Source organism: Gossypium hirsutum, chromosome D12 (assembly GCF_007990345.1).
Source record: "Gossypium hirsutum isolate 1008001.06 chromosome D12, Gossypium_hirsutum_v2.1, whole genome shotgun sequence".
In the NCBI taxonomy this organism is placed as follows: Eukaryota; Viridiplantae; Streptophyta; class Magnoliopsida; order Malvales; family Malvaceae; genus Gossypium; species Gossypium hirsutum.
Window position 1 is genome coordinate 37,573,210 of NC_053448.1, and position 11,259 is coordinate 37,584,468.

An 11,259-nucleotide genomic window follows, 5' to 3' on the forward strand; every position below is an offset into this window, starting at 1 on the left:
GCTCATCTTATGAAATTGATGTGGCTACTACTCTTCTCTATTGATTTCACTCACTAATTATGAAGAAATTTAAAAGGTTGAGACTTAATTAGTTTGGTAATGGTGAAAAAGACCTATTTATAAGAAAATGAACAGTTGAAGATGGTGGCTTGGAGGGTAACGTATGAAACAACATGGGCTGATGGTTAATTATAGCCTTTTTCATCTTTTCTTTTCTCTATTTTTAAGTATTTTCTATCAAAATATCTTTTTATATTATTTATAATTTTACCCTTTCATTTATACTTTATTACAATTAATTCCTATAATCATTACTTTTCATAGTTATCTATTTCTAATAATTATCATTTTACCCCTTCACTTTTCTACAAGTCCATGGATGGTTCATCCCTTCTTTTGGTAAACTTTCACCCCTAATCCCTCCTCCTTTTTCCATCACTTCAATTTTTCCATCACTTCAATTTAATCATTTTAACTTTCAATTTCCTCACTTTGGCCTAATACTTTGCACTTTCCTGCAATTTAATCAATAGCCCGAATTTATTTCTCTCAATATATAGACTTTTCTCAATACCTTTAGCACCTGTCCTCATTGTCTCAAAACACTGAAAATTTCCAAATTCTAACTTTCTCACCTCAAACCGATTTATCATTTATTTTCCACTGTTTCGTACTCTGAGAATTTTGTGGATGTTACAACAAAAATATAGAAAAATAATAATTTAGTTGACATAATTAACAAGCTCTCAATTTAGGCACATTGGAAGCCTTGAGGAACACCTTTACCATAATATTTCAAGAGCAAGCTCAAAGAAACTGGAATTTTAAGGTTAATCTCCAAAACATTAGCTTTAATAGCAGTGCAAAGACAAACAGCAACTTCAAGATCAACAAGACCTTGAATGATGGTACGACAAGGGGTCTTTGGTGGGGTACCAATAACAAGGTGAACCAAATCATTGAGTACATTGGCACATACCTCTAGCTTTAGGGTACCCTTTTGAGCAAGAAGGTGCATTACCATTAAATGATGGACGTGATGAGGATTTTGGGGTCTTTGGTGGTGGTGGGCAAGGAACTGATGTTGAGGTGACCATAGTGGAAAAGAGAAGGTTGAGAGAGAGGAGGAGAGCTAGGGTTGCAATAGATTTGGAAGCCATTTTTGAAGGTCTTTTTTTCTCAATGATGAAGGTTTTAGGGTTCGCAGCGTGGTGAATATGGTGAGGTATAGGTTTAAGGTTTATATAGATGGGAATTTTGGGTTGTTTTTGGGATTACAAAAATACACATGTCAGCCCATTTGATTAGGTTATATTTAAAATATATATTAAAGTAGTTGGGTGCATAACTTAGTTGATCAAGTCTTAGTTTGATTAACATTATTTTTATTGTAATATTTGAGAATTCATGAGTTCGAATGCATTTAAGCACATGATATTTTTCATTTTAGTGATTGGACATAACTCGAATTCATTAGATCCCATAGTATAAAACTAGATTATTTAAATAAATAAAAAAATATTTCAAAGTGCATCAAGTTTCATTTAAAATATTTTAATCGGAATAGGGTATTGCCTTTTCCTAAAAAAACATTTCAAAATAGTTCTTTTAATTTTATAAATTTTTATATTTGTAGTTATAATTTCTTAATCTTTTATAAGATTTAGTAACATTTTAACTATTTTATATATTTTAATTAGATATTTTAACTTTTTATATAATATGCATTTAATTTGACCTTTTAAAATTCAACATAGTATAAAAAAAATGTCACATTTCGTAGCAAATCAAGTTGAAGTGGAGGATTTTTTTTTTTTTGTCATGATGATGTAACATTTTAAATAAAATCAAATCTGAGATGAGAGATTTAAAAATCCAATCAAGATGAGAGTGAGAAAAAATTAATCCATCTTTTTTTATTGTCATCCTAATTATATACAATAATTTAAATGATAAATACTTATTTTAAAATTATTCTTCTAAAAAATAATTATTTTTTCAAAAATAACATAATTTTATTAAAAATAAAACATAAATATATATTCCAATCATTTTTTTTCAACCCATTCCTCCCCCACTTGTTCAATTTGTCAATATATATAATACTAAACCACTTAAATTGGTTGAAAAAAGATCTGGAAGGAAACGAAAGCCTATTTTTTATCCAATTGGTATGAACTTGTGATTACATTAATCACTAACAAACAATCACGGGTTAGTATTAATAATTGTATAATTATGAAATTAAAATTATTATCGACTCTCTAATACAAAGAATAGTTACAATTACTCTCTGACTTCGACAATTACTTATAAAGTCAGCTAATACAATCACTAATAGGATCAGCTTTGAATGCTTTTACTCTTGATTTTATAATATATTTTTTATTCCCTTCTAAATTCAAAACTAGATAGTAGTTGAATTAGTCATGCCATCAATTTATTAGTCTAATTGATTCAAATAATTCAATTAAATAAATCATTAAAATTTGATTCAATTAATCTTTTAGCCTGTTGAATCAATCTATACCGATTTCCAACTCAATTGATCCAAAACCTTTCTCCAATCGATTCCCAACTCAACCAACCGAACTAATCCGATTCAAATATATTTGTAAGAAATTATTGAAATTTTATCCCCAAGGCCAAATAATAATAATAATAATAATAATAATAATAACGAAATATCTGTCTGCTACAAATCAAGGGTATCATCAGATGCACACGTCAGAACAGATTGGGAAGTTCTTCACCAGTCAATCCAGGCCAGAATAAAATGACCCCGAACTCAAATCTGACTCATTTCGATTAAAATATAAAAAGTAACTCCAACTTATTTAATACTAACTCAAATTAATTCCAACTATAAAGAAACCAAACCCAAAATGACCCCAAACCGATCGAATCAATCTAATTGACAAGTCTATACAAGAGAGAGAGCAATATGATTATCGGCTGGCAGCTGGAGGAATAAAAAAATCAACCCATATATAAGTTTATATTCTTGTTATTCAACTTTCATACCAGAAGGAGTTCAAATTTGAACCATATATTCCTAGAGAGAGTCCTAGTAAGCTTTACTAATACTCATCCAGGACTCTAGATAGTTACTGCCTACTTAATCATCTTCACACTTCAACATCAATGCGAGTTAGACACAAAATTAACAATATAAGCTGTAATTAAGCGTACATGAATTGAGACAATTCATTGAGGTTTCAAAAGAATGATCACACGATGATGTCCCATCCGAGTCTCACTGATTCGACCAAGGTGACGAAGGACCTGTCAAACAGCATATAGCCATGAAATAAACAAGGGGTTTCAATATGTTTCTACATAAAACATCACTTGCATAACATGACATAAATGACAGTTTCATTCCCATTGTGGAGTATTTAGAAGTTCTTAACAATTAATTAACCATAAGAATAAAATTGAACCATATATCTTAACCAGTTCTATTAATCAATAAAACATTGCATCCTAATTAACGAACATGTCATGAATAGGCTTTTATCAGCAAACGAAAGGAAGGGCAAGAAGGAACTCACAGTTAGAATCGCTTTTCCAGTATTGTCAAGCTTCAATGATGGTCCTTTCATGTCAGTTTCAAGGAAAAAGTGCTTTCCCTTTATAGATTCTGTCGTTGCAATATCCCTCAGTTCCTGCATATGGTAATTCAAAAAATTACTTGCAAATTCACAGCAGTTAATTAGCATGTTTAGCACCAACGTGATAAAATGGTTACAATAGACAACAGAGAAACATTGTGTCACATGCTGGTTAGGATTTACTTACCAAGGACCTCTCCCATTGATTTTCTGCCAACTTCATGAAGAAAGGGAAAATTATTAGCGGAGACCATGAGATTATAGACACATAAATAAACACCACAAAGCTTTGAAATGAATACCTTCTTCTTAGGAGCAGCAACAAGCTGAGCATTTGCCTCCGCATATGTTGCCATGTCATTAATAGCTGCATTGACCTTCTCAAGTGTGAGCCTTCCTCTCATGTACCTGCACTAGAGATGAGATAGTGATAGACAATAATGAAATCGTTGTTAAGTCACTTTAAAAGAAGAGAGTGCAGCAAAAGAAATTATCCTAGCCTTGGTTTAAAAAGATATACTTACGAAGACAATGAATCTAGTTCACCGGCAGTTATGTACCATAAAGGCGGAGAGCCACGGCTTTTCTTCTCCTGCCATTACAGGAAATATAATGAAATAAGCCCCAAGTTCAGTTCCATCTATTTAGCTACTATAGTGCCATTACAAACCTTTGGTATAGCAGCAGGCTCCTCAACCATAGTGCTCTGATTAGGCTGCTGTTTACAGGCTTCAGGAACCAAACTGAGACAAAATGATGTTGCACATAATCATTATCTCTACATACAAGAAACTGAAATTAAAGTATATTACTATATAGAAAAGCTTCCTGAATATACTTTAACTTGGTTTTTTTTAGTCCCCATGCTATGCATAAGTTGTGGATTTAGTCCCTATACTTGGTTATTTTTAGTCCTATACTTTTCAAATTTTAAAATTGCAGTCATCACCAAATGGTAGCCGTTTAAGTTTTGTTATTCCAAAGTTTGACGCAACAAACATATCATCATATGTGTCATGACAGTTTGTTATTTCCATTCAGAAAAAAGCAAGTTAATGGATTTAACTACTATTGTTTGTCTCAAGACTGAAATTTTAAAAAGTATAGAAAATATGAATGATCAAATCGGAGAACATAGACTAAATCTACAACTTTAGGCATAGTACAATATTAATAACAGAATTTAACCAACAGGGTTTAACCGCTACCGTTAAGGTAAAGACTGATATTTCAAAATTCAAAAAGTACAGAGATTAAAATTAGACAATTCAATAAGGGACTAAATTTTGACAAAACTAAAATATAGAGACTAAATCACAACTTATACATAGGAATTAATAGCAGAATCTAACCTATACATAATGAGAAAAAGAAATCTAGCAATTTAATTACCCTCTATCAGAGTCCAAATTCAAGGTTGCAGTTCTTTCAGGCAAATATGAGGGTGCATAAACAGACAAACTCTGTAATTTCTTCTGCTGCCGCAGCGATTTGGCAATCAGTTTCTGAAATCATCACAACGATCTCAGCTCAGCCAAAAAATTTCCAATAATATTCAAATTAACTATACTAAAAAGACCTTATTCCGAACCTTAATTTTAAAAGTTTAAGCCTCTAAATGAGAGAAAGAACTGAAGATTTTAGAAGTAACGTACTTTGGCTTTTGGAATGGCCTCGGTTTCCTCGTGCAAGCGGTCCTTGATCGCCTTCACTTGAAGCTCCATGCCCTTCAATGCCGCATCAATTGCCGACAAATCCGTCACACTACTCGCCGGGTACACTGTAAACAAAGGAAGAGCATTAATCTTACAACCTCTAAAGCAAAATTTAACATGGATTCCGAAAAAAGAAAAAGGAAGGGGGAAAGGGAGCTGAATTCCGAGTTAACTCACTGTTCCTTGCAATGACGAGTTCTTGTAGCTCAGCGATTCGAGTGTTGAATGAAGATATCAGAGAATCGAGTGATGAACCGGCTTGTTTAAGATCCATCTCTGTTCTCTCCTCTTTACGAAAGGGACCGTTTGGTTTCGAATAGGTAATCAATTGATTTTAGGGATTTGAGAGCTTTGGCGGGAAACAGAAAGGGGATTAGAGTTTGAAATTAGAACCAGTGACGACGAAGGTGATCCGCGGAATTGAAACAACAATTATTTTCTTACAATTGGACAATTTGAAATCCGCGAGAGACCCAATAGTAACATTTGGGATATTATTAGCCCAACCCATTACTCTGGCAAATTTGTTTATATTTGGGTTAAAAGTAACATTTAGTCTTTGAATTTGGTAATTTTTTCGAACTTAATTCTTGGATTATTTTGCTCTACATTAATGTTTGAACTTGGTAACTTTTTTTCAATTTTAATCCATGTGATGACATGGCATTAATATTGCACCATGTCATCACCTAAAAAATTATATTTTTAATTTAAAAATTAGGTGATAACATGGCACAAATCTTAGAGTGTTATATCATCACATGGACCAAAGTTTGAAAAAATTTGTCAAATTCAATGACTAAATATTGTCTTATCCCTTTATACTTTCAAGGGTTAATTTCACAAAACGTCGCAAAAATATTGTACATATGTTAAATTGATCTCCAAACTTCAAAATGTTTTATTTGAGTTTTGAAAGCATTATATTGTATCAATCAGATTCTTGAGTTAGGTTGATCTTCAATTTAGGCGTTAAATGTCGATTTGGGTTTGGCGTGCATTGTATTCAAAACACGTTTATGAATAACTTGAGTCCAACAGCAAAATCAAAAAAATTTAGAGTGAGAATTTGAGCTATCAATTCAATAGGTACACATATTATCACAATTTAATCCATTGTGATTTGAACTCAAATTATTCCTCGAAAAATGAATACCCAATTAATTAATATGGTACATTTGATCCACACTTTACATTGCTGGAAAAATCCGATTAATTATAACTTTTAAGACGAATTTAGAATTTAAGGCAATTACTCTTCAACATAATTTATTGTAAAGAAATACAATAAAACAAACGATTCATTCAATGTTTTTATTATTTACTTGAGCTGAACCAAATAGTTTCCATATTCATTTGTGTAGAATGTTTGTATCTACTTTTCGGAGACAAGATGCCCAAGCTTCAATATTAGTCCCTTGCCCCAAGATAAAAACTCAACCCAGCCAAGTTGATGCAACTTTATTGGGATTTTAAATGCCGGAAATCTGTGGTTTAATTAGCAAAATAAATTAATATCATGAGGACGATAATTTTCCATGTTTTACAGATTAGTACTTATGAAAGCCAATACATAGATAAATTTCAAAGTGAAGTGGATCGACACGTGATGAATAAATTGCAGTAATACATTCAAAATGGTAGGTGCATTTATAATGGTTTCAATCAACAACGACCAGTTTTGGGTCCACTGATATATGTAGTCAATATTTTCTACTTACATATTATCCGGTTATTTCAGTTGGTACCATGTGCAACTGTTGCAACACAAGATTTCAAACTTCAACTGTAGAAAACTGATCTATGTAATAACTGATGATGAACAGCCGCCGACCTCATTTAAAGAAGAAAACTCTCGACCACCACCATCACATAATCTTTAGACATTACATGCATCTACTATCATCATTGTCCCTACATATATATCTCTCTTTCATTTACAATCCATTCCATGCATTTAATTCATCTTTTACTATTGTTGATACAAGGAGGATCTCGTCGCGGTGAGGGTGAGCCGTAGAAAAATTAGGATGACCGGAATATGAAGGTTTTAGAGAGGATTAGAGAGAAAGCTAGAGGAGAAGATCGGTCTAGTTTTATGGTTCCAGACCAGAGTTAGAAAAAAAATTTGGGGAGAACAAAAAAGAACAACGAATTTTTTGAAGACAAAATACAATTTTATCTTTATATTAACTTGGGATTTCATAAATTTTCAAGGGACTACATAGTCAATTTACCAATTTTTGGGGAGCCAAAGCCACCCCCTGCATCTTGTCTTTGCCCTTGTTCCAGACACCTTGAAAAGTAACTGATCGACCTACTAATGCCTTGCCGTCATAGATATGAATTGTCATGTTTAGGAAATGAACATATGTGAATGGCGCACATCATGCTCAAGTCATGCATGTAGTCCCAATGATTCAGGCTCGTAAGATCTCAAGTTTGTAATGTTTTGATCTCGTGGGTGTCTAACGCACAAAATGATTCCCTTAATCTGACGCATTGTTCACAAGGGCACAAGAACATAAAAAGAACTCACTATAGGCATAACAACTATCAACATCTTATGCTTTTTTTTAAACATAGCAATGGCCATTGTGCTCATTTTTAAAGTACCATTGTGCTTTTCTTTTCTTATCACATAAGGAGAAAGATAATGCAAAACCAAATAACTATACCTCATTGTTATTGCATGCACATAACTAAGAACAAAAGCTAGCTTCACCAAACATTACATCTAGTGATAGTGTTTGTCATCATATAAAAAGATCAATGAAACATAAATATATTTCAACAAATATATATATATGATCCTTGATCAATGTACATTAAATCTTAGAAGGGAGGGAAAAAAGGGGCTTGTAAACTCATTTTTAATGGCTATATATGCAGCTATGGTGAAATGATGAACATTATTTCAACCCTAACATGATTTCGAGTCTCTATATCTTTGCATTGTTGCTTCATCGGACCAAAAAAAAGGGATCCCATTGTTTGATAATCTCAGTTGTGTGAAGGAGGATGTGTCTTTGGTGGTGAGTAATCCAGGTTAATAAAACCAGATAGTTTCTCCCCATGTTTCCTATGAGGCACCTTCCAAGACACTGAAACACCATGCTTGTTATTTGTCTGAATTGCACCTGGTCCAGTTCTGTCTTTCTCCTTGTCACCTGTCTTAAACTTCACCCCATCAACTTCAACCTGCCACAAAAAAAGACCCGAAAAGTGTATAAGAGATTATTAAATGATGACGATGACGATGATGATGATGATGATGATGATGATGATGATGGTGATGGTGACGAACCTTGGTTGAGGTGTGAAGTTTATTTTGAGGCATATTATTCTCGATATGAACTGCACCAAGGCGACGAGCAGTACATGCATGCAGGGAAAGACATAGAAGGAAAACAAGGAAACAAGATGTGAGGGACATGTTTGAAGGGGAAATTCTTACAAGGGAGATGATGTAGTAATAGGTTATGGTGTGATGGTATATTTGTAGTAAGGAAATTAAATGCGGGGATCTGGGTGGATTAAAGAGGAGCTCCTTCAGAACATGCAGATGTATGGGTAAGAAGAGGTAATGAAAAAGAAGATGAGATATGGGGTGGTTTCCCTTATGTCTTCATTTTTTGATCAATTGGGTCCCAAAAAAAGAAATTGATGGAACCTCCCCTTAGTGGGGAAAAGAGAGGAGCAACAACACAGAGCTTTGTTTGGAAATTTAATGAGGGGGTTCAGAGAAGAATGTCCAAAAGAAAATGTGAGAAAGAAAGAGAGAGAGAGAGAGTTTCTTTTGAGCAGTAGAGTTATGATTTTATTCTTTATACTTTATTTTTATATCATCTTTAGTTAATTAAATCGAATAGGTAGGTAACATAGTTAATTATTTCGAATAAAATGATAGATATGAAATTTTCTTAAAACTGCTGCTTCTATCTTTAAAAAAATTCATGTGGTGAATTCGGTTCGATAGTTTTTTATATTTCTTGAACAATCTATGAAAATATGATTGGTTCTCAATTTTTCAAATTAAATTTAGGTTTTGGACTTAATTTGAAAAAATCAACTTTGTTTTATGATTTCTAGAAATTATTAAATAAAAGTAAGAAAAGAAACAAATAACTCTTATATGGTATTTTTTTGTAAAATATTTTTATATAGAATTTTTAAGTTAGTTTATCATTTTAAATATAAAATATGTAGTTTACATCATAAAAAATTAAAATTAATTATAAAGTAAATAAAAAATTAGAATTTAGTTCGGGTAACTGCAAATTTTTTCAAATTGGTTTTCAGATCTTTTTTTTCTTAACCCTAATGTTAGAATTTATCCTAGAATAATTAACATTGTTAAATTTTTTGACCAAATAATCACAATATAAGAGTAAAATTAACAAATTACGCCAAAGTAAAGTATGTAGACTAAATCACAAAGTTGAGTATAGTAGAGGGACTAAAACTATAATTTAACCCTTTCGAAACACCTTAAATAAAGTGAAAAATGAAATTCAAGAAACTAGCTTTGGCTTACCTAGCTAATTGCGCCTTCCGAGGACGAGGGATGCAATTAACCCATAATTTGCTTTTGCTAACCATTTGACCTTGAAAATTGAAATGCTTAAATCTTAAATATTCCAATATATGGTAAAAACTAAAAAGAGTGGGAAAGCCTTTTTAGATCGAAATCGACAACATGTTTCTTCGAGAATGATGCTTTTAATGACCCAAATGTCTCTTATTGTATAATAAATAAAAACTAGATTCAAATTTGTATATCACTAACTTTAACACATAAAATAAGTTAAAAAATATTTGTCCACCATATTTGAGTTATTGGTAATGTTGAAGTTTAGGAAATTTTGAAGTCATGTAAATACTATATATATATGTGGGTTCTCTTAATTATTGTTTGTATTGGAATTGTTATAACTTCAAAAAAAGAAAAGTTTGAGATTTTTACTTTTTGGCAGATTTAAGAGGTGGTTAAACTTTTCTCCTCAATTTAAAAAATGAGTAAGTTAGTCCTTCGGTTCAAATTGCATCTATTCCTATTGTTAATAATTGTTTGTATATTAGCATGAGGTACATATATCACTCTATTTATATATGACTTTCTTTTATTTCATTATAACGCTCTAATGGAGACAAGACATGGCGTGCTCTATCGAAAATTCTATTTTTTCTTTTATTTTAATCTATTCAATGAAAAATTGAAACACGATAAGTTTTTGCTGATTCCCTATGGACATCATATCTAGATAGATAAAATACCTCATTAGATAATACTGATTAGTTATGTATCCAGTTTTATTTTCTAAAAAGACAAGTGAAAAAGAATCGTCCATAAATTTGCAGTCAATAGTTAATGGATACAATTGAATTGTATAAATATTTCTTATATCTATTTCTATTTACGTTTTACTGTGGTTCCACCATATTTCTTATAACTCACTATTACAACACAGGTATTAAACCCTGAACCTCGTACCAATCAACTTAAAACCCATACAAATTTACGGTTGAGCCAATGACATTTGGTGTATATAACATATTTTCTCATTACCAAACATAAGTGCATTCACAATGTTAATACAAAGTACGAGAGAAGATGAAAGATGACGTTCCACACAGTTATATAAAGAATACATCAAAGCAATTCAAGAGCTAGAGAGAAGGTTCAGAGGTTCTGATATGCTGGCCTCTCCTCTCAAGATTAATGAATGTTTCAAGAAAATTTTTGATTAATTCAAAATTAAATATAACCTAATTCGATTTAATATAAAAAAAATTTGATAACCTAAACCTTCCCATCAAAACCAAAATGATTGAATACTTACTATCCGAACCGATGAAACCCGATACAAAGGGATGTGATTGCGCTTGGACCTTTCACTATACTAACTTTGAAAGGGGAAAGAACCACC

The 11,259-nt window shown here is 31.9% G+C and overlaps 1 protein-coding gene and 1 pseudogene across 1 annotated transcript; both read right to left on the reverse strand.

Annotated features, from left to right (window-relative positions):
- Window positions 1-751: 751 nt before the first annotated feature.
- LOC107947475 (14 kDa proline-rich protein DC2.15-like) lies at window positions 752-1,192 on the reverse strand (annotated as a pseudogene).
- A 1,779-nt stretch (window positions 1,193-2,971) lies between these two features.
- On the reverse strand, window positions 2,972-5,756 carry LOC107947476 (spindle and kinetochore-associated protein 1 homolog). The gene is made up of 9 exons (XM_016882119.2): window positions 5,507-5,756; window positions 5,270-5,394; window positions 5,007-5,119; window positions 4,285-4,357; window positions 4,139-4,206; window positions 3,917-4,022; window positions 3,802-3,831; window positions 3,555-3,668; window positions 2,972-3,285 (listed from the first exon to the last, which is right to left on the reverse strand). The coding sequence occupies exons 1-9, from the start codon at window positions 5,601-5,603 to the stop codon at window positions 3,208-3,210; spliced, it is 804 nt and encodes a 267-aa protein (XP_016737608.1). The 5' UTR covers window positions 5,604-5,756; the 3' UTR covers window positions 2,972-3,207.
- Between the last annotated feature and the right edge of the window lie 5,503 nt (window positions 5,757-11,259).